The following is a 24,432-nucleotide window of genomic DNA, read 5'->3' on the forward strand; positions in this document are numbered from 1 at the left end:
TGAGCAGCGGCGGCGGCGGTGCCGCTGCGAGGCCCTATTGTTTTTGTAGGAATTCTTCTTCTTATTAGGGCCCGAGCAGTGGCGGCGGCGGTGCCGCTGCAAGGCCCTATTGTTTTTGTAGGAATTCTTCTTATTATTATTCTTATTATTATTCTTCTCCGCAAACAATCGCATTTTTGAGACACTAAACGTGACCGAAAACTCACCAAACTTTACACGCACATCAGGCCTGGCGAAAAATTTGATATTTTAAAGTCGCCATACATGATAACAGAAAAATGGCTCCTTCGCGCCCCCTACATAGGTTAAACGTATCCCTGGCCCGCTACGATTGTCCGACGGCTATGAAAATTGTGTGGCACCTGTAGCACATCCCAATGAACAAAAATTTTTGCACATTTACAGGGGTCATACTTTTGCCCGCTTCTCCTACACGGTTAACCCGATTGACTTCAAACTTGGGATGTACCATCTCAACACCTGGGACAACATCATTGTGAAAAATGAAAAGTTTTTGATATACTATATGACGGCGGCGGCGCATCAAATTTAGAGTTGAAAAATTCTTACTTCACGAAGCATTGCCGGTTGTACGTTTAATCTAGAGCTACGGAAATTGGTACACATATGTAACAGGCTATGACCTACAAAAAACTCTTTTTGAACCATATGCTAAACCTAACAGGAAGTCCACCATTTTGATTTATTTTGGAACGTGTTGCCATTTTTTTGGCCATTTCATTGGGGTCTTATTTTAACGAACTCCTCCTACAGTGTTTATCCGATCATCTTCAAACTTGGTGTGATTCATCTTAAGATGTTGAAGATGAAAAGTTATTGAAAGCTTTGTATTTCGTCGCACGCTGTTGTCATGGCATGCATTGTTTTTAAAGGAAAAAAAATATCCTTAAAGAAGCATTCCCATTTGTACGAAGCAGCTAGAGCTAAGAAAATTTGTAGACATATGTAACAGCCCAAGATGTACAAAAAAGTCTCTTGGTGCCCTGTGCTAAACCCAACAGGAAGTCCCCCAGGGGCCGGGCATCACATTTTGAGCTAAAAAACTCCTCTTTAACAAAGCATACCCGGCTGTACGTTTCACCTAGAGTTACCAAAATTTGTAGAGGCATATAACAGCCCTCGAGGTACAAAAAACTCTTTTTGAACCATATGCTAAACCTAACAGGACGTCCGCCATTTTGATTTACTTTGGAATGTGTTGCCATTTTTTTTGGCCAATTCATAGGGGTCATATTTTAACAAACTCCTCCTACAGAGTTTATCCGATCATCTTCAAACTTGGTGTTATTCATCTTAAGATGTTGACGATGAAAAGTTATTGAAAGCTTTTTATTCCGTCGCACGCAGTTGTCGTAGAATGCACTTTTTGCAAAGGAAGAAAATCCTTCTTAATGAAGCATTCCCAGTTGTACGAAGCAGCAAGAGCTACGAAAATTTGTAGACATATGTAACAGCCCAAGATGGACAAAAAAGTCTCTTGGTGCCCTGTGCTAAACCCAACAGGAAGTCCCCCAGGGCCCGGGCATTACATTTTGAGCTAAAAAACTCCTCTTTAACAAAGCATGCCCGGCTGTACGTTTTACAGAGAGTTACCAAAATTTGAAGAGGTATGTAACAGCCCTCAAGGTACAAAAAACTCTTTTTGAACCATATGCTAAACCTAACAGGAAGTCCGCCATTTTGATTTAATTTGGAACGCATTGCCATTTTTTTGGCCATTTCATAGGGGTCTTATTTTAACGAACCCCTCCTTCAGAGTTTATCCGATCATCTTCAAACTTGGTGTGATTCATCTTCAGATGTTGAAGATGAAAAGTTATTGAAAGCTTTTTATTTCGTCGCACGCTGTTGTTGTGGCATGCACTGTTTGCAAAGGAAAAAAAACCTTCTTAATGAAGCATTCCCACTTGTACGAAGCAGCTAGAGCTACGAAAATTTGGAGACATATGTAACAGCCCACAATGTACAAAAAAAGTCTTTGAGTGCCATGTGCTAAACCAAATAGGAAGTCCGCCATTTTGATTTACGTTGGGATTTGTAGCCATTTTTTGTGGCCTTTTTTAGGGGTAATATTTTAATGAACTCCTACAAAATTCATCCGGCCGTCTTCAAACTTGGTGTCTTTCATCTTAAGATGTTTAAGATGCAAAGTTATCGAAAGTTTTTTAGTTTGTCGCACGCTGTTGCCATGGCGACGCATTGTTTGCCAAGTAAAGTGCTGCTTATTTTTTTTTGTCTATACGTGTGAAAACTCATGAAACTTTGCACACACATCAGACTTGTAATGAACATGAATTTTTAGAGATTTCTTGTGCAATTTGCAATAAATCGCGCCCTCTAGACATTTTTACGGAGCATTTCCGATTGTATGATTCAAGCGCTATATAACTAATGACTTAACCTAGATTTGTGAAAACTGGGAGGCATACCTATTAGCCTAAGACCTACAAAAAGTATTCTGTAGCCGTATGCTAAACCTAAAAGGAAGTCCGCCATTTTGAATTTATTTTGGGAATTGCTCACCATCTTTGGCCTTTTGATAAAACTTTGTACACACAAGGTTTGTCAAAAACATTTTAGATGGTCCTTGTCCTATTTGACAGTACCCCAACATGCCAGTACCCCGACGTGCAAGTACCTCAATGTGGCCCAGGTTGTGAGGGCCCTTTATAGCTGCTCGCAGCTCTAGTTAGGGCCCGAGCAGCGACCGCTGCGAGGTCCCTATTGTTCCTGAAGGAATTCTTATTATTAGGGCCCGAGCAGCGGCGGCGGCGGTGCCGCTGCGAGGCCCTATTGTTTTTGTAGGAATTCTTCTTCTTATTAGGGCCCGAGCAGCGACCGCTGCGAGGTCCCTATTGTTCCTGAAGGAATTCTTATTAGGGCCCGAGCAGCGACCGCTGCGAGGTCCCTATTGTTCCTGAAGGAATTCTTATTAGGGCCCGAGCAGCGACCGCTGCGAGGTCCCTATTGTTCCTGAAGGAATTCTTATTAGGGCCCGAGCAGCGGCGGCGGCGGTGCCGCTGCGAGGCCCTATTGTTTTTGTAGGAATTCTTCTTCTTATTAGGGCCCGAGCAGCGGCGGCGGCGGTGCCGCTGCGAGGCCCTATTGTTTTTGTAGGAATTCTTCTTATTATTATTATTCTTATTATTATTCTTCTCCGCAAACAATCGCATTTTTGAGACGCTAAACGTGAACGAAAACTCACCAAACTTTACACGCACATCAGGCCTGGCGAAAAATTTGATATTTTAAAGTCGCCATACATGATAACAGAAAAATGGCTCCATAGCGCCACCTACATAGGTTAAACGGATCCCTGTCCCGCTACGATTGTCCTATGGCGACGAAAATTGTGTGGCACCCGTAGCACATCCAGATGAACAAAAACCTCTTTGATGTGTGTACCCTAAAATAGACAGAAAGTGAGGTATGATCATCTGAATGTCCAATTTTGGCCCAGTTTTGCACATTTACAGGGGTCATACTTTTTCCCGCTTCTCCTACACGGTTAACCCGATTAACTTCAAACTTGGGATGGACCATCTCAACACCTGGGACAACATCATTGTAAAAAATCTAAAGTTTTTGATATACTATATGACGGCGGCGATGTATCAAATTTAGAGTTTAAAAATTCTTACTTCATGAAGCATTGCCGGTTGTACGTTTAATCTAGAGCTACGAAAATTGGTACACATATGTAACAGGCTATGACCTACAAAAAACTCTTTTTGAACCATGTGCTAAACCTCACACGAAGTCCGCCATTTTGATTTATTTTGGAACGTGTTGCCATTTTTTTGGCCATTTCATTGGGGTCTTATTTTAACGAACTCCTCCTACAGTGTTTATCCGATCATCTTCAAACTTGGTGTGATTCATCTTAAGATGTTGAAGATGAAAAGTTATTGAAAGCTTTGTATTTCGTCGCACGCTGTTGTCATGGCATGCACTGTTTGCAAAGGAAAAAAAATATCCTTAAAGAAGCATTCCCATTTGTACGAAGCAGCGAGAGCTACGGAAATTTGTAGACATATGTAACAGCCCAAGATGTACAAAAAAGTCTCTTGGTGCCCTGTGCTAAACCCAACAGGAAGTCCCCCAGGGGCCGGGCATCACATTTTGAGCTAAAAAACTCCTCTTTAACAAAGCATACCCGGCTGTACGTTTCACCTAGAGTTACCAAAATTTGTAGAGGTATATAACAGCCCTCGAGGTACAAAAAACTCTTTTTGAACCATATGCTAAACCTAACAGGACGTCCGCCTTTTTGATTTACTTTGGAATGTGTTGCCATTTTTTGGACCATTTCATAGGGGTCATATTTTAACAAACTCCTCCTACAGAGTTTATCCGATCATATTCAAACTTGGTGTGACTCATCTTAAGATGTTGAGGATGAAAAGTTATTGAAAGCTCTTTATTTCGTCGCACGCTGTTGTCGTGGCATGCACTTTTTGCAAAGGAAAAAAATCCCTCTTAATGAAGCATTCCCAGTTGTACGAAGTAGCTAGAGCTACAAAAATTTGTAGACATATGTAACAGCCCACAATGTACAAAAAAGTCTCTTGGTGCCATGTGCTAAACCCAACAGGAAGTCCCCCAGGGGCCGGGCATCACATTTTGAGCTAGAAAACTCCTCGTTAACGAAGCATTCCCGGTTGTACATTTCACCTAGCGCTATGATAATTTACAGGCATACATAAGAGCCCACGATGTACAAAAAAGTCTCTTGGAACCATGTGCTAAACCAAACAGGAAGTCCGCCATTTTGATTTATGATGGGATTTGTAGCCTTTTTTTGTGGCCTTTTTCAGGGGTCATATTTTAACTCCTCCTACAAAATTCATCCTACCGTCTTCTAACTTGGTGTGTTTCATCTTAAGATGTTTAAGATGCAAAGTTATGGAAAGTTTTTTGGAACTTTGCACAGGTCAGACCTGTCATGAACATGAATATTTTACAAATTCCTAGTGTAGTTTCCACTAAATTGCTCAACAGTACTTTTTACACATTTTATTAATGAAGCATTCCCTATTGCATGAATCACCTTCATTTGTGAAAATTGGAAGGCATACTTATGTGCACACAGATGCATGCATATTTTTTTAAATGATTAATTTCAGATATGTTATTGCTCAAATGTGATGTGACATGCCAACAATGATAGATTAAGTATTTCATACACTTGTCTATTTATATTTCTTAGTGAATAAATTATGGGAACATTGAAATCGATAAATCCAATCCGCAACCTTGGAGAATAGAAAACAAATTCTATCGTGAAGTTGTTAAGACATTTATTTAACTATAAACAAGTTGTGACATCCCCTGATCTAACCCTCCAACCGGGCAAGGAAAAACTCAAAAAAACCCATTTGGGGAAAAAGGGAGAAACCTTGAGAAGGGGCCACAGATGGAGAGAATCCCCCTTCCAGGATGACCAGGCTGCAATGGATGACACATGGACAACATTTCACAGATACAGTAGTATGGTGCTATACAATATTCGCTCAAAAACAACAGTCATTTTATTGAGATGAAGCGCTGTGACTCTTGCTCAGGCCCCGGTCTGGTGAGTCGATGTAGATTTCTCCATAATAATGCCTCTGGGGAAATGGTCCACCTCAGATCTTGTCCCGGTCCGTCAGTGCAGAATCCATACAGCAAAAACGTCACACTCTTTCATCACCGCCTAGCCCCGTCTCCAAGCAGGATGTGGCGGCGGGCAAAAGAGAGGACAAGCGGTAGTCAAACAGGCAAATATATGTTTTTCAAAAATGTATTAGAAGTTTGAAGTTGAGATATAAACAAAACGGTCTCTCGTTGACATGTCAACATTTATACACAGGTAGAACCTCCAATTTTCACAGGTAGTGTACATGAAACATCTTTCACAAAAGTATGATGTCAGTATCAGTCTCACAAGTCAATGCCATAATATAAATGTTGGTACGCAAAAAGTTATATTCACAGAATGACATCATTTGACATCATTTATTTTTCCATTTGTTTATTTTTTTTGTTTTTAAATGGGACAGAACATATTAATGAACATTTACAAATGTAAATATGTGTAAGATTTTAGCTGTTTTAGTAATTTGCATCCCTTGTCCCATCGGCAGGAAGGTCCCCAAAGTGGGGACAGGATAGAGTAAAAGCAATTAAAAGAGGAAAAAATAAAAGAATAATACATAAAATACTATTGCCATCACCATAAAATACTTAGTTGTATTACATTTCTATAACAAAAACAGGGCCAATCACACACTACTAAGGATTACATTACAGGCAGCTGGAAAACTGCTTTCATTCAATGTTATGTTAACAGATTTGCTTTACAAATAGCCATGTTCTCAAATACTTAGAAAATAATGATATATTTAGCAATTCTCGTATTGTACTTGGTATGTAGTTCCATGTTTGTGATGAGCGATAGAAGGTAGCTTGACCAAAAGCAGTTTTCCTGAGTGGCACTTTCCAGTCACCCCGAGAGCCAGCTCTGGTTGAGCTATTAGAGTCGCTCTGAACAAACTGTAATAATGGTGGTGGAGCTTTACCATGAAAAATTTTGTAAACAAGGACACAATCAGTATATTTTACAATGTTTTCCCAGTTAAAAGGCCATACTTTTTCAGGATATGACAATGATGATATGTTTTTTTGTTTTGTTTTTTTGTGAAGTACTTTTAGGGCTTGTTTATAGGGCTTGTTTAATTTTAAAAGTATTAGGATTCAGTTACCGGTAATTTGTTCTGGAACGACATCCCTATAGGTTGACACCTTTGTAAATCTGAGTGTATAAAATATGTTAGTTTTTTGGATCATTATTCATACATTTATATGTAAAAGAACACACAAGCCCTTCGTGATCACTGAAATATGTTGGTACAACTATAGATTTTACATCATAAAATGGAGTTTTTACATACACATGATCAATTTGTGTACCTTTTTCTGTCGTGGGTTCTCCAACAAGCTGAGAATACCCTCTGTCTGTTACAAATTTGCAGATTGTGGATGATTTTAGAAGATCATCATTGAAATCTCCCATGACAGCTATTGTGTTACTTTGAGGATCTAGCCAATCAAGGAGCTTTCCTAGATTTTCTTTAAATAAAGACATGGGATATGATGGTGGTCGATAAATGACTGCTACTAATATATTGTAAGTAGCACATTTGTAAGCCCAGCATTCCAAGTTCACATTTGGTAGTTTGAGAATGTCATATTTCATATTGTGTGCAATATACATGCCAACACCACCGTGTTGTTGGTGTTGCAAACCAACCAAAGCAGGGTGGTTGCCATTGTATGCTAAAGCACGTGGTGCACTATGAAAATTGTAACCATCAAGTTTGACTGCTTCCATTGAAAAAACAGGTGGTAGCCAGGTTTCTATAACAGCAATACAGTTAAGCTGCAAATGCTGTGTGCACAATCCCAGATCAAAAACATGACACGGCAAATTTTGCACATTCATCATGAATAAAGAAAAAGTATGTGTGTTGAATTTGGATTTTGTTTCATTTTCTATCAGGAATTTAGGCATGCTCTGAATTGCATCCTTAATGTGATCTTTACAATACAGAGCTTTATCTTCTAAATCTTGAATAACTAATCCTGCCAAACTGGTAACACGACTTAAGGCCACATACGCCTGTCCTGCAGAAAAAACTTTTTTGAGGGACACTACTACATTGTCAACTGTAATTCCTTGTACTTTATGTATTGTACAAGCCCACGCAAGTTTAAGTGGAAACTGTCTGCGCAACCCTCCTTGTTTTGTGGCCCTTTCTTCCTCTGGCTCAATCGCAGTGGCACCCATTGAAATAAATGGATTGGAACCTGCAGATTGTTTCCTACTTTGGGCACCGATTTGATTATCATCAAATTTCACATACACTTTTTGAGGAAACTTATTATTTTGATAAGTAACAATATGTCTTACTGTACCACATACACCATTAACCAGACCATCCATAACATCAACATTCTTACACAACATAACCCGTGCATCTTTTCCCAACAACAATTTTTCTGCCAAACATGCATCATGTGCTTTAGCGTGATGTCCACTTTTTAACTCTAGTTTTCCTGTTTTTTTATTAGTGACAAAGTCCTGAGCATCTATCTCAATATATTCTGGACAAGTCTTAAATAGCTGTTGAATGTTGTGTTCATTTACTTGTTTATTAGTAGGAAATATGTGCAATGCTGAGCTGACTTCGCCAGTTTCACAACTTTTTAGAGTTTCTATGTCAGTTTTTAACATTGGGGTGCCTTTGGAACGAGTTCGTATTCTATTCAGCAACTCTGCAAAAACATGGTCTTTTTGCCTAACTATATCTTTCAATTCCACAAGTCTAAATCGATTAGACCACAAGTTAAAGCCAACATCATCTACATATAGGGGTTTCCCTTTTACCGGAGGCAATTGGAAAAAATCTCCAACAGCAATTACACTTACTTTACCAAAGGGGTGAACATCACCAGTTTGTTTAATTTGTCTTAACCTACCATGAATATATGATAACATTTTGTGATCAACCATAGATATTTCATCTATTATGAGAATTTGCAAATCACTATATTTAGCACGCAATGAATTAAGCTTTTCCTCACCCAATGGTGTGTAAGGTAAGCGACAATCTTTGCTTATGCTAAATGTATGATGAATAGTTGATGCATGCAAATTGTATGCAGCAATTCCTGTTGGAGCAGTTATCAAAACACAAACATTGTCAGGATGGCGGCAGACTGTTGACAACAGTCTTGTTGCTTCATATTGAATAGCTTTTATTAAATGGGTTTTTCCTGTCCCGGCACCACCTGTAATGAATACATGCAATGGATCGGGATTTTTCCCTGCTAACTTTTGTAAACACCACTGTCGTATTTGATAGAAAACAGACAATTGTGTCTTATTGAGAGATCTAATTAAAGCCAAGCCATCACTTCTGCTCATTATGTTATTTCTCTTTTCCAAATGTGCTATTTTTTGGTTACCTACAGCTAAATCCGGAATATTTTCTACTTCTTCTACTATCTGGTCTTTGTTTTTCCGTTCCTCCTCACATTGTAATCGTTCTAGCTCTTGCTCGGGGAACAGATCACACCAAGCATTTTCTAAAATGCCATCTGAATCAATCATATTCTGGATGGCTTCCAATTCATTTGCTTCTTTTTCAAATTTACTTCTGTTCAAATCAACAACCGACTTCACTGAATGTTTTGAACCATCATTAAATCTCACATGACCATTTTTGTAAAACTGTTCAAATAATTCGCAGTTGGGAGGTTTTAGCTGTGTATCTACCCGATATGGCAAAAACAATTGCATCCTACTTTGGTAAAACAATTCTGAATTTTTACTTTCAGAAAAGCGCATGTATCGAACTACTGCAGGTTTTGTTCGTGTTCTTTTTGCGATGAAACCGCAATCATTATTCAGTGTAATCCGATTTTGGCATTTCTCATTCTTACTCAAAACACGATATTCTGATGCAAATGTGGCCATACACATATCATTAAAAGTGGCATCATTGGGTCTATTTTTATACCGTTCTACTGTACTGGTCATCCACATGTCTTCCGTGGTAAGATTTTGTGATGCCGCCTTTTGCCGTAACACATTTAAAGGCAAACTTAGTTTCACTTGATTGTCCCCTGTTGGTACAAAGACAACTTTCCTTGAGCATTCCTTCAGATGCATATTTGTTAACCGATAGACTGCCTCTTGAGCAGAGACCTCTCTGTTCTGTAGATAAACACTACCGAGATTTTTTAATGCAGCCTTTGCAGAAACATTTCCATCTTTTGCGGCTTCACTTTGAGCATTTCTTAACAGTAATCCCATTTCCCTTTCTGACTTTGAAATATAAGAAATTATGTACACTATGCATGCATATGCATCAATAACGTATTGTATGTCCATGTTTGCATTCCAACATTTTAGCAGTGACTTATTGTACGGATTTACCCAAACCGCTTTAACGTCCCTTTTCAAAACAACATGTGTATTTCGACTAAAGCGTTGATATGCATCCTCAAACGTTTCTTGATTTATGCCGAGGCTTTCAAACAAATGTTCCACAGAGTCGAAGCTCGCGTTTTTATCTGAAAGAGCAGTCTTTACTGCTGTCATAATTTCTGCTGCTCTGATAGATTCTTGCTGTTCCTCATTTTTACATGCACATTTTGCTAAAGCATCTTTATCTACCTTACATTTGCATTGTTTTTTGTCATTTTCATCAGTTTTCTTACGACTAATAAATGTCCTACTGGATGCTGGCCTGGGATAATTGAAACGACAAACTGTGTTTTTCTTTTTACATGATTTGGTATGTTGCTTTGAATGCTCCTGTACAGACGTGACTATGTCTAATAATGCCTCATCTTCTGAAGGTAATTCACATGTTACATATTTATCGATAAATTCACATACTTCATCATCTGTGTTTTTGTCAATCAGTGGAGCATTGAAAATCCAAAAAAAGCAGTGAGTATGAGGTGAACCACGCTGCTGAAATTCCACCCTGTGAAAGTAATCCAGGATTTTACCAATTGGATGTAAATCAGACATAAGCACCTCGCGCAAAAAGATATGCCAGCGAAAATCAAAATATCGTGCAGCAGCTACGGGATTGTGACGAAGCAGTTCACATTTGTCTGCCCATTCTAACTCTTCTGCTGTCTGTGTTCTACCGTTATTTTTTAATATACTGTTCAGAAGGGTTTTCCACCGAATGTCAGCCGAAGAAAATGAACAAAACCAGGTAGGAACACCAAGCTGACGAACACAGGCAATCAGGTCTCGTTGTACTCCCTGCCAAAAAGCTGGGGTACCTCTTATAGGTTTAAGGAAACGATAACCTTCATCAAACTTTAATAAATCCCTCAATGATTCTTCATTTTTTAACATATCTTTGCTCAGCTTTTTAAATGTTTGACCTTTGTTTCCTTTGCGTAATGCAATGGATACATTTGAGATAACCTGCTCTATCTCAGACATGTACTGAGCAAAAAATATATATTCAACATTTTGTGCAAACCTTCCATCAGCATGTAAAATTCTGTTGTTGAAATAACGTGCCAAAGTAAGTCGATATTGCCTACTATCGTGGTATGTATTTCGTCCCTGTGGAAATAAGACTGGGAAGCATTTGGCTTCATTTGTATGATCAGAAAGCAATTTCACAGGATTATTGCCTTCTGCTGGTGCCAAATTTAAAACATCATCAAAGTACTGATCGAGCGCTTCCTGGCCAATATCAACAGGCATTAAACAGGTGTCTTGAAACATACAATGTTGTTGTCTATCATGCAAAAGGTCGTCTTCAACATTTGAGTTTTCACCACTTTCAACATTATTGATATTTTCTACAACTTCACCTTGTTCCCTACAAAACTCATTTATCCAGGTTTCGTTAAAATTAACATCTTTATAATGCACATTTGTTTGTTTTAAAATTTGTAATGCTTGTCTTATGCGCATCGTATCAACAAATTGGTATTCATAATAACCTTTATATGTTAATTTTCGCTTCAGTTTTACAGCCAATAAAGACCCTTCCATATTTGAACGAGGCAGCAAATTGTTTGTTTGCACAATATTTGCTGGAACACACGTCACTGGTCCATGTACTCCATTTTGCCCACCTTTAGGTAAAGCTAACATTTTCATAAATGGTATATGTAAGGCAATCAAATGTTGTTCCAAGCTATTCAAACATGCCAAGTCAGGTGGAATGGGTTGGACTGTCAAATTGTTAATTACGCATTCAGGAGGTATTTCGCCTTTAATAATCTTACCATTGCAGGTGAAGCAAATCCACAGCTGGCCTCTAGCTGACTGTAATGCCCTACATGGTACTACACAGTCCACACTACATTTGTGCAAATATTTTTCTGTTACACATTTTTCTGCTATTGCAGCTACTATTTTATTTTTCTTGTAATTATCGGTTTTATAAAATAAAACCTGGCGTCTAAATAACAATCTATGGCAGACGCTACACACAAATTCCGGCCCATTTTTCACTTTATCCCAAAAAATTTTCATAATGAAATCTATCTGTGTTGACTTCTCTTTAATTTTTTGCATCCTACATCTGGTAGCTGCCTTAACTTTTTTCTTGTGATCGGGATTACTATCGTACTTACATTTACTTCGAAGTTTAACGCTTTTCCTGTGCAACACGTTATGCCAATAATTTATTGTGCTCATTTCTTTCACTTTTTCCTTGTGCAATTCATTTTGCCGATATTTCTTTATACTCATTTCTTTCACTTTTTCCTTATGCAATTCATTTAGCCGATATTTCTTTATACTCATTTCTTTCACTTTTTCCTTATGCAATTCATTTTGCCGATATTTCTTTATACTCATTTCTTTCACTTTTTCCTTATGCAATTCATTTTGCCGATATTTCTTTATACTCATTTCTTTCACTTTTTCCCTATGTGTTTCATCTTGCCCATATTTATTTGCACTCATTTCTTTCATTTTTTTTCTATGCGGTTCGTTTTGCCAATATTTTTTTATACTCATGTCTTTGACTTTTTCTCTATGCACTGTGTTTTCACAATATTTCTTTACACTCAATTCTTGCACTTTTTCCCTTAGAAAAGGATTTTCCCAATATTTTTTTCTACTTTTGTCCCTAAGTTTGTCCCGATGCAATGCATTTAGGTGATATTTCGCAACACGCATTTCCTTTAGTTTATTTCTATGCGATACGTTGTCTTGATAATTAGTTTTCTTTTGATATCTATATTTCTGTATCAAATACTTTGAAATAAAACTATTACTCTTTGAATATTTTGTTTGCGCTATACCATCATCCTCAATATTCACTATTTCTTTCTTAATACTTAGTGTTCTGGTTAGATTCAAATTGTCAGTGTTGTTTACACTTTTAACACTTACTTGTTGTATACATGAACCTTGAACTATATTTTGCCTTCTTAAATTATATGCTTCGAAGTTGGCCAGATAGGCTTTACACAATCCATAACACTTCTGCAGTTCTGGATGATACACACAAATAACAGTTTCATAATGATTACCATTGCTATTTTCTAGGTAAATTCCCTCTTTTGCTTTTGAACTATATTCTAACCACTTACCATCATAATATATAAATATATTGACTCCTAAACAATCTGCTGTTGCTTGAATTTCCACTTCAGTAGCCCAACTGCCAACATTTCGCATTTTTGATTTTTTTATATACTCATCCACTGAAGAGTACTCACTCCTTAAAAATGTTTCATACACAACTGCATTTGATTCCATTTGTTTTACAACAGCTAGTCTGATTTTTCTGTGGTTCTTTTGTGAACCACACACAGCTTGAGATACTGCTCGAAAGAAACAGTTCCCATCACCTATTATTTTCTCTTTCTGGCATGGAAGCCCTAGTAAACCACCATTTGCAGACTCCTCTACAACAAGTTTCTCTAAATCCCATTTAAATCGTGTACATAAATCTTGGACAACTTGTTTACCAATAGGTTTAAATTGCATCTTTTTATGAGTCACATTGCCCATTATCTGCACATCAGCATTAAGTGCAGTAGCGTCACAACTTTGCATTGTCCTTGAAACGCTACTTCTCAATGACATCTTACATTGCTGTGATACAGTAGAATCCTGTGTAGTAATTTTTACATCCTTTACAGAGGGTTTAGCTTGTTGACCCACTGAACATTGAGCCATTGCTTGTAGTGTGTCTCCCTTATGAAAACCATTCAAGCTTCTGTCATCATAACGCTCTAAAGCATGACTTGAAGCTCCAAATGACACTGGTTGGGAATGTACTTTTTCTGCCTCGGTGTACGCATGGAGCTCAAATATTGTGCTGTTATTATCCAAACCTAAATTACGTGTAACTTCAGCCAGGGAATCCAATACAATCATGCCAACACCCTTTACAGAGTGTTCATATGAACTTGTCTGTGTCCGCACAACATGAAAACCTGAAAACTCAAAAAACGTTTGCCCTCTACATGTCTTTTTTGTCAAATTACATATATGATCATAAACATCTTGAAGACAATTAAAGTAAACTATAACACTTTTACCATCACCATCTGGCATTCCACTAGCACTGCGAGCATGGGAATCAAATACTGCATACTGTCCATTTTTGCAAATGATTGCACATGTATAACAACCCATGGTCAGCAAACATAAATCAACTTGATCATGTATCTTTTGCAATCCTTTTAAAATAGTAACGTCTTGACATTCCACAATAATTGTTTTATCGACCATCGGTATAAATCCAGACACCACATCTATTTCCTTAAACTCAAACAGCGTTCCTTCAAAAACCAGCTGCTTTGGCAAGTCTGGCACCATTAAATAGTTATGTGAGCTACTGAACTTGTCACTATTCTTCAATAATGTATACAAACGATCACCTAAAACAAGAAGTTTGTCTAAATCTTCTGAACACCATGAAAACGCACTACTAGCTGTGTGATTTGCTAGACCCACATACGCTATAGCCATACACTGCTTACCTGGATGGTTCAACCGACTGTCTCCTTGATGAAAAGACCCATTCACACTTCTGCATTGACACTCTAGAGCATCACTTGGAGCTCCGAATGATATTGAATGAACATTAATACTGGAGCTGTCAGTATGTGCATAACTGTCATATGCTGTGTTCATATCAGTCAAGAATGAATTACATGTAACATCACCTTCTAAAACATAACACATAGATGTATTTGCATTACCAATGGTCTTACTTTGTATACGCTTGGGACTGATCTTGGCTGCATGCTCCATGCGAGAAGTCCTCTCCCTCGGCAACTATAGGTATATGACAAAAAAATACATTTTAACAAACGATTCATTTAATAATTTAACATTACACAACATCACGGAACATGCATAGCATACACGTGGCAGAAAATGGTTACATATGTTATCTATATTTTTACAACTTCAACATTCGCCCAGATGAATGGCAACATCTTCAACAACAAACTACATCACTACATAGAAAACAATGTACTTTTATGGAACTTGTCATTTTAATGCAGAACACCAACCTCCTCCTGCACAGCGTCTTTCACAACACTGGAACAAGACAAACTTGCATCCACCACTGGTCTTTGTGTTACCTATTAAACAAAAAACAAAACAAAACAAAAGTAATCCATACTTGCTATGTGAACGTATACAACAGCAACAAGGGTAGGCGATGAAATGATGTTGCATGCTCCAACAATCCATCCAACAAACAACTCTATGTTTTCATGGTTATATATATATTACTTATGCATACTTAAGCAACATTACAAAATTCACTTCTTTCACCCTCATTAGTTTACTTGATTTATACATAAATTTCCAATATTGCTAAAGCTTAAACAATGTGCTAAATCAATAACATAAATAACAACAACCATGCATCACTAATAAGCACTTATCATAATTTTCTTTCTTTTCTGAAATTGTAAAGCAAGAAACAAACCTCTTGCTGCACAACCTCTTCCACAACACTGGAAAAACAAAGACTGGCATCCACCACCATCCTTTGTGTTGCCTGCAAAACAACAACTACAAATTAATTTATATCATTTATATAACAATTGTCTCTCATTGCTACAAAACATGTTCTCTTCTTTAAGGTGACTTTCTAAAGCAGGCCACAAACCTCCTCCTGCACAACCTTTTCCACACCACTGGAACAAGACAAACTTGCATCCACCAACGGCCTTGGTGTTGCCTATTAAACACAATAACAAAAGTAATACATACTTTGAATGTATACAACAGCAAAAAGGTTACGACTGTGTGTTTTTGTTGTTGTTTTACTATTACTTGCCCATTACAAAGTACACTTAATTCCTCCTCACTAGTCTGCTTGATTATACATAAATTACCAGTATTGTTAATGCTTAAACAATGTGTTAGATCAATAACATAAATAACAACAACCATACATCACTAATAAGCACTTATCATAATTTTCTCTCTTTTCTGAAATTCTAAAGCAAGAAACAAACCTCTTGCTGCACAACCTCTTCCACAAAACTGGAAGAACAAAGACTGGCATCCACCACCATCCTTTGTGTTGCCTGCAAAACAACAACTACAAATGAACTTATATCATTTATATAACAATAGTCACTCATTGCTACAAAACATGTTCTCTTTTTTAAGGTGACATTCTAAAGCAGGCCACAAACCTCCTCCTGCACAGCCTTTTCCACACCACTGGAACAAGACAAACTTGCATCCACCAACGGCCTTGGTGTTGCCTATTAAACACAATAACAAAAGTAATACCTACTTAGAATGTATACAACAGCAAAAAGGTTAGATAATGAAATGATGTTGCATACTCCACTGAGCCAACAAACTACTGTGTATGTTTTTTTTTTTTTATTGTTTTACTATTACTTGCACATTACAAAGTACACTTAATTCCTCCTCACTAGTCTACTTGATTATACATAATTACCAATATTGTTCATTCTTAAACAATGTGCTAGATCAATAACATAAATAACAACAACCATACATCACTAATAAACACTTATCTCTCTTCTCTGAAATTCTAAAACAAGAAACAAACCTCTTGCTGCACAACCTCTTCCACAAAACTGGAAGAACAGAGACTGGCATCCACCACCATCCTTTGTGTTGCCTGCAAAACAACAACTACAAATGAACTTATATCATTTATATAACAATAGTCACTCATTGCTACAAAACATGTTCTCTTTTTTAAGGTGGCATTCTAAAGCAGGCCACAAACCTCCTCCTGCACAGCCTTTTCCACACCACTGGAACAAGACAAACTTGCATCCACCAACGCCCTTGGTGTTGCCTATTAAACACAATAACAAAAGTAATACCTACTTAGAATGTATACAACAGCAAAAAGGTTAGATAATGAAATGATGTTACATACTCCACTGAGCCAACAAACTACTGTGTATGTTTTTTTTTTTATTGTTTTACTATTACTTGCACATTACAAAGTACACTTAATTCCTCCTCACTAGTCTACTTGATTATACATAAATTACATATATTGTTCATTCTTAAACAATGTGCTAGATCAATAACATAAATAACAACAACCATACATCACTAATAAACACTTATCTCTCTTTTCTGAAATTCTAAAGCAATAAACTAACCTCTTGCTGCACAACCTCTTCCACAACACTGGAAGAACAAAGACTGGCATCCACCACCATCCTTTGTAATGCCTGCAAAACAACAACTACAAATGTACTTATTTATATTACAATAACTATTGTTACTCATTGCTATAAAACATTTTATTCTCCCCTTCTCAAACTGAATAACAGCAATTATAAACTAGTCTAATATTTACATTACTCCCCAATAAAAAATACAAATAAAAACACAAACCTGTGACTTTGTCCTTTTGAAAACAACTCTCTGTTGATATCTCACATTTGATTTCTAATGAAAGACAAAAAATATATATATTTATATATTCCACACATGCAGATTACAGCTTCTTTAGACAATTATACACAATTTAAATGTTATCAATCAAGAAGAATGTGTCACATAAATGACTGGACTCACTTAATGACAACACCTGAACCATGAAATTTACATGAAAATTACCTTTTTGTCTCTTGGAGCAGCCTTCACAGGGCTGGACAGATCTGATGGTTTTATCTTATCCATCGCACCCAACATTTCACTGCTGAACCAAACTGGGGTTAGAGGAATAAAACATTCCTTTAGCACAACCTGTGAAATACACATTTTGAAAATATGTTACTGAATGCATCTTGTCTATAACAAATACACTATATAATTATTCTAAACAAACTAACGTTAGGCTGAATTTTCCTCTTTTTGGGAACCCCATCACAGGATTGTTCAAGTCCTGCTTGCGTCCTCTGCAATGACAGACATCATCATTTTTATTTATCAACCTATACTGACCTTTACTTTGCTCAACTTTGGAGAATCTAATGTAAAACAAATATATCACAACACTAAAAACTACAACAACAACCAAGCTATTACAATATGCAACCATTACCTTCCTGCCTGGTCCAACAACAATCCACTCAAATGGGTTCAATCGACGAAGAACCAAAGTCTCACCCTTAACCACAATTTTTGGAATAGTTTTAACCGCTGGTGGCCTCGATGCTACTTGTATCTCCAACTTAGGTGTTTGGAGGTCAAGTTGCTGATAATAAAAAAAACAAAACAAATAACATGAAGATAAATATTTATGTTACTTATATATCACTCATATTTGCCTAAATCATGATTCACAAACAGCATTATATAAAATACATATCTAAATACATATATACTGCATTCAGAAAAATGTACATATTTCCATACAACTACACAATTTAAGCACATTACAAACGTAATACAAAACTACAATGAAACAAATTACAGTATAAAATGGCTAACCTGATGAACACCATCACACATCAACTGCACAAGAATACTCATCCCATGATCATCACTCAAGTGCACCTGCAAAAATAAGTAACAATTTTATAACACTACTAACCTATTTTATTCCAGTACTACCATACAAATCTAATCAATGTGTATATCCAATGATTCTGAATTATTATACCATAATGGAACTTACACCATCTTTACTCCACAGCTTCAAGTTCTTCAAAGGGAAGAACGCTGCAGTAGACATGTACTTGACCCCTTAAAAAGACATTGGGAGAGAACATCCTTCATTATGATTTTCTCCTATAGTCATCAATAATTTTATATCTATGTTTATTACCTATTAAAGTCTTTTTACATTCACAGTTTATATTCTGTAGGATGCACAGTTTACAGTGTAACAAAAACGCACACCATATGATAAAACATGTAAGACCTAACTGAATGTCATTATCTAGTAACTCACCCATACGTGCTGACACACGATGAAACTCCTGACGCAAGTAATCCTGCTGAGTCACATCCACGGTTAGACGTGGAGGAAAGTCCAAGACAAACACCTATTCAAAACAAGCAGCGTTTATAACTTACGTTTGTACTATTTTACCCATGAAAATATTTCCACATCACACTGCAATCGTGTATACTATACACCTCATAATAGTATTACAAATCTATTAATAAACATAATATACATGTACCTTATTAGGCCAGCGACCACAGACATTACCAAGGAGTCTGCAGAAATCTGCTCCTGCCTCGTCAGGGGTGCGGCTGGATGTCAGGTTATTGCTAGGAGCCAAAAGACAAACCACGTCTGGAGTTCTAGGCACAACAGCATGCTGCACCTCAGTAGTCAACTCGGTTGCACAAGCTCCGGGTGTCGACATGACGCCAAAGGAAAAAAAATCCTTTGGCATCTCCACAAAACCATCTGCGATGCTCCGTAGGTGCGAGTCTCCAATGAGCAAGACAAACTATATGACATAATGTACAGTATTTAATTTAGCACAATCAGTATCCATTGCACTTTTTTCTTAAATGTAGCACTAGAAACCATGTATACCTTCTTGTTTGAACACTCAGAGGGTATGACCAACTTGTGGCTTCGACCAGTAACGCAAGAAATTGGCCATTCTTGCACTTTGTGACGGCCACCAGTACCACCACCTATTAGCACATACAGAAATAATCATTATTGAATTACATTTCATGACAACAAAGGAAATAAAACACTGTTTAAATTTTTCTCCGCAATAATTCATCGGACGTCTTCGTGCTTAAAATATTACATACAAATGGTAGCTACTTACGTGCGCAAGTTGCATGAAATGGTTGCTGAACATCACCAAGTCGAAGACGTTCAGTCATCCTCCTCTTGGCTGCCTCCGAACGATGATAGCCTTTCCCCCGAGGCATCTGAGAAGCTAACAATCTACACTCCTACTACAATAAATATTTAATATACAATTACCTGTTACTACTAACTAAATAAATAAAAAAATAAAAACATAAATAAATAAATAAATAAAAACACTCTAGAGGATACTCCAACAGCTGAAATAACGTTTGTGGAAATCTTGCTGTCTGTGCTCTCTGAATCTGCTGACGCAAAACCAGTGAAGAACAACAAGAGGAAGTCTCTTTCAGTGACAGTGGTTTAAATGTAGCCGCCCTTGAAAGAGTCTGACTTTTGACCAATAAGAACAGAAGGGGCGGGCAAAATATGATACTTCTATGAAATTTAAACATCAACACTGTTACACAATGAAATTTAAACATCAACACTTTTATACTACTACTTTTATGTTTTGTAAGCTATGTGCATTCTGTTTGTTTCCTATTGCCTTTGCTAATGATTACAATTCCCTCACATGTACAAGCAAAGTTTAGATAATTTTTAGCACTCCAATTTCACAATTAACAGCATTTCTTTTACTTACTATGGATACTTGTAATGCTAACTGATAGTATGTAGAAAATATTGCTTTTTTATCTATCAACATCTATATCCATACATTCCTGTGTTTTCTTGTCAATAAATTAAAGATACTGATGTTTCAAATGCTACTTAGAAAATTGTATTATATATCATAACATGTCACTATCAATACTTTCATTGTAGCACACAACATAGATACAATTATTATTCTTACTAACAGTCACTCACCACTTGTGATCATGCTTTTTTATCAACTTTTATTAGCTCAGTGGCCACATGAAGGACAATATACTCTATAACTAAGTTGGCTGGACTGATAACATCATGGTATATAGCTTAAATACAATCGGCATCAGTTATAGACAGATTTTTGCTATTTGTAGAACTACCCTAAATAGCAAGGCTCAACTGTAAATACATTTTTGCTAAGAATAACTCACATGCAAATGGAAAGTGGCAACACTGTCCATATGAGTTCCCAGCGTGTTATATCTACCTGTCTTTCATATATATATTATTTCTAGAATGTACTGTGTGACACAATTAATGAAGTTATTGGACATTATTTCACACCATATTGTGTTTGTGTTACCAATAGCTGAATGAGTGTCATATTCAGCACATTTATGTTTGTCTTTTCCCCCCCCCCAACAATCCATAACTTTAGCTTGTGTGTCAAATAATAACATGCTGATCCATTCCGTGTTCTAATTGATTGGTCACCTAAAAACTACTTTTGAAATTACACATTTCTTTTTTTTGATTTTGGCCATCTGATTAATTGGTAAGACATTACTCATATTATTATTATTTTTTTGTACCTTACAAGATTATCTCTTGTGCCACATTAAACCCCTTTGCGGGCCTGAGCCAAACCACGGTCCATACTTTTGATACCACTGCTTTATTTCAATGGTCAAGTACTTCATAACCACACCTACTTATGCTTGTACTTGCATATATAGTAGACAACAAAGAGCTCTTTCAACAAAGAACATTTCCATCTACAAAGTCATACAAGGTAAGCACTCTGTAAATTCTGCCATCACTACACTTCAATTCCTACATTATCACTTCAAATACCAACAATGGTTAATACAGCTACAAATTTCTTGTATGTTTATGAAATATGACACTGTATTTATTTCTACTCCTTTGCTTTTCTACAGAACATGGACAAATCACCGAGCAAATTCTCTTCTGATAAAGACCCTCTAATCATCTCCATACGCAAAGATTGCCAACTTTTTTCCGTAAGTATACAATAAATAAACTAAACAGGACTACTTTCTCAATCATATACAGTATGCCATACATATATGTATTAAGTTCTCATTTTTTGACAGGTTTGTTAAAGGCACCTTTTGTGTGTTTTTCTGTTTGTAATGTTTCTCCACGAGCACGTCTAGCCATTGATATCATGTAGAACACATACGCTAACCTTTTAGAGACAATTTAAGCTTACTTGCACAGTAGCCACTATCTTAACCACTTAATTCACATGTCTAATTGACAACTTATTACTTGTAGTGAAATGGTACTTTGTGCGTCTTATGCATTTTCCTGAAGACTGCTTTTCAACTCTTTCCTTAAAACCAATACATGCAGTACTGTTATACTGTATCAATATATATGTCCGTGTGTATATATTTGTATATTCTTTCAAATAAACTCGTTTTTTTTTTTTTTGTTTTTTTTTTTTTAAATAAACTCGTTTTGACACACACCACCATTGAGTAACATGCAACACGACCACAACGTTTTGCACCAACACGTTACCTCTGCTATTTAGAATCATGGAATCTAACATGACTGATTTTCATTGAATGCTTTGTCATTACAGTATGCATGCATTGATCATGCTTTCAGTCGCAACGACTTATACCAGCGCAGCCTTGATCTTCATTCCCAAATGATGAACCAACTAGTCCATGTGACTCGAGTCAATCGAGCACTTGAAAAACAGATGGACTTCAAAACCAAGCGTGTGAAAGAACTCGAGACTGCATTGGATATAAAGGATGCATGTGATGCATTTGTCCGTGATGGTAAGCTATATGACATGGAAGACACACAAACACTAACACAGCAAGCATCCCCATCCTACACTTTGTGTATAATGAATGACATGTTTGACAATGGACATTTTTACTTTTTTTTTGTTAATGCACGTTCCTTTTTTTCTGTTAGGAATATCTTGAAGGTAACATTGGACTGTTAACTGAAACACTGACTGATTATTGAGCCGCAATTTCTCAATGTATATAATGTGAATACATACTACACTTGATTACTTTCTAATGTGACTGATATCATGTAGCTGTGCTGTGATCTTGCCCTCTTTCATCCACTGATAACCACTTCAAAGTTCTTTTTTTTTTTTTTGTATCTTCTCAAAACAACTGACATATTCATGGAAAAGATTTAAATTCTATCATTATTAATTACTATTATTATGTTTATGTCTTTGCCCCTGATTCTGATGTTTCTATACCATAGATTTTTTTAGATTTTTTTTTGGGACATACTGTGACTTGACCTTTACAATACTAATTTTTACTAAGAAGAAATCAATCACACACCACAATATTTTATACTTATCCTGCATGTATCTGGACACACCATGCCAAATTTTACACTTACATAACCATTTATGTACTTGTTGTATCCTTACTTTTATTCATCATTTCATCACACAATCCTAAAACATTGCTTTTTGACCCTGAGGATTCAACTATACCCTTTTTGCGTGTCTTATTACTTTACTGATCCAAGCTATATTATTTATTAACGGGCAAAAACTATGAATATACGATCACCGTCAAATATTACGTCTGTAATATCCATATACAATGCATTACATAATATCCTTTTGTATTAAGACACTACCATGCTACAAATATGCACACGACTGTTCTGTAAACTACACCTTAGACAACCACACTTCAAAGATCTAACATGATTCTTCATTCTTTTTTGTTCTACAGATGTATCAAATGCTGCCACACAGACAGAAGAAGCCACTGAGGACATGCACGAAGACGATGATCACAATATAACAGGACAGGTTAACCCCCCTGAAGTTTTAGCCCGCAGGTCAAAGCGTCCTAAGACTAATTCATCCATGGAGGTTACATTATCCTAAGACAGACTATGTGCTAACCCAAACTCTTTGACCCCAAGGGATTCATCTGTCCCAGAAAACTTTTACACTCAAGAGTTTATCTGTCCTAGGACGCTGTTAACCCCTGGTTAAAGTGTTGGCAAGGTTATTTAATCTGTCCTGTTACAACAGCTATACATAAACAGCTGCATTCCTCTCCTGTTCCATCTCTCGCACTTCTTTCATCTCTTTTTCTCCTCTACTTATACCTATGCTTGCTCATGTGCTTTTTTTCCCCTTTAGATGATGTCATTGGTTAGCCTGCTTCAAAGCTACATTTTTTATTATTATGTGACTGCTGCAAAGCAGTCACATATTACTATCCAGGAAAACGGCGTTTATTATTTTTTTTAATTATTCCACCGATTTTTCAGAAAGAATGCGGGTCGTACCGTTGAACGTACCGGCACAAATGAGGTGTCAAAAGATGCGTCTCGATCTGACTCGGCGGGGAACCATTTTTTTTCGGAATTTTGAGTTACCATGGCGACGCAATTCCCCTAAAACCCCCCCAAAAAGTCCCATAGGAATGAATGGAGAAGGGGAAAAAACCTCCACAAATGTAACACCTTTTTCGAAGCCACGCTGCGCGCACATACATTGACCGACCGAGACGATTTTTAGCTCATTTTGTTGCAATTTTTCCCATCTTTAGCTCTGTGTTGAAATTTTTTTTAAGAAATGTAAGCGCTCCCTCCTGTGCGGGTTCAAAGACAGGGTGTGAAATGAAGAAAAAGAGGCTCTTTACATTAGTGTGTATTGCGTTTGCTAGAGTGGAGCAATCAGCGCTAGAGTGGAGAGACAAAAAAAATTCTTTCGAAAAATTTCACTTCAACTCGTCACCGTGGCCACAAT

The 24,432-nt window shown here is 36.9% G+C and overlaps 1 protein-coding gene across 6 annotated transcripts; it reads right to left on the reverse strand.

Moving 5' to 3' along the window:
• Positions 1-5,304: 5,304 nt before the first annotated feature.
• Positions 5,305-24,040, reverse strand: LOC144009028 (uncharacterized). 6 transcript variants are annotated; one of them, XM_077508488.1, is made up of 21 exons: positions 23,982-24,040; positions 19,786-20,074; positions 19,539-19,642; positions 19,174-19,449; positions 18,939-19,032; positions 18,663-18,730; positions 18,476-18,541; positions 18,087-18,239; positions 17,875-17,940; positions 17,660-17,788; positions 17,435-17,488; positions 17,197-17,268; positions 16,809-16,880; positions 16,626-16,697; positions 16,237-16,308; positions 16,054-16,125; positions 15,702-15,773; positions 15,519-15,590; positions 15,094-15,165; positions 14,788-14,851; positions 5,305-5,726 (listed from the first exon to the last, which is right to left on the reverse strand). In XM_077508488.1, the coding sequence occupies exons 2-21, from the start codon at positions 19,889-19,891 to the stop codon at positions 5,710-5,712; spliced, it is 1,773 nt and encodes a 590-aa protein (XP_077364614.1). In that variant the 5' UTR covers positions 19,892-20,074; positions 23,982-24,040; the 3' UTR covers positions 5,305-5,709. The 6 variants fall into 6 exon arrangements, with proteins under 6 accessions (XP_077364614.1, XP_077364609.1, XP_077364611.1 ...); XM_077508483.1 differs by having other exon boundaries at positions 5,305-14,851; XM_077508485.1 differs by lacking the exon at positions 23,982-24,040 and adding an exon at positions 20,855-21,034 and having other exon boundaries at positions 5,305-14,851.
• Between the last annotated feature and the right edge of the window lie 392 nt (positions 24,041-24,432).

Source organism: Festucalex cinctus, chromosome 20 (assembly GCF_051991245.1).
Source record: "Festucalex cinctus isolate MCC-2025b chromosome 20, RoL_Fcin_1.0, whole genome shotgun sequence".
NCBI classification, from domain to species: Eukaryota; Metazoa; Chordata; class Actinopteri; order Syngnathiformes; family Syngnathidae; genus Festucalex; species Festucalex cinctus.

What these genes read in the sequence shown, in the direction of transcription:
- LOC144009028 (XM_077508483.1), bottom strand. Translation starts at nt 19,891, where the DNA reads ATGCCTCGGGGGAAAGGCTATCATCGTTCGGAGGCAGCCAAGAGGAGG. An exon ending in GTGGTCGCTGGCCTAATAAG is followed by an intron (nt 19,033 to 19,173) that starts GTACATGTATAT and finishes TGTTTTGAATAG; the next exon opens with GTGTTTGTCTTGGACTTTCC. An exon ending in AAAAGGCTGTGCAGGAGGAG is followed by an intron (nt 16,698 to 16,808) that starts GTTTGTGGCCTG and finishes GTTGTTTTGCAG; the next exon opens with GCAACACAAAGGATGGTGGT.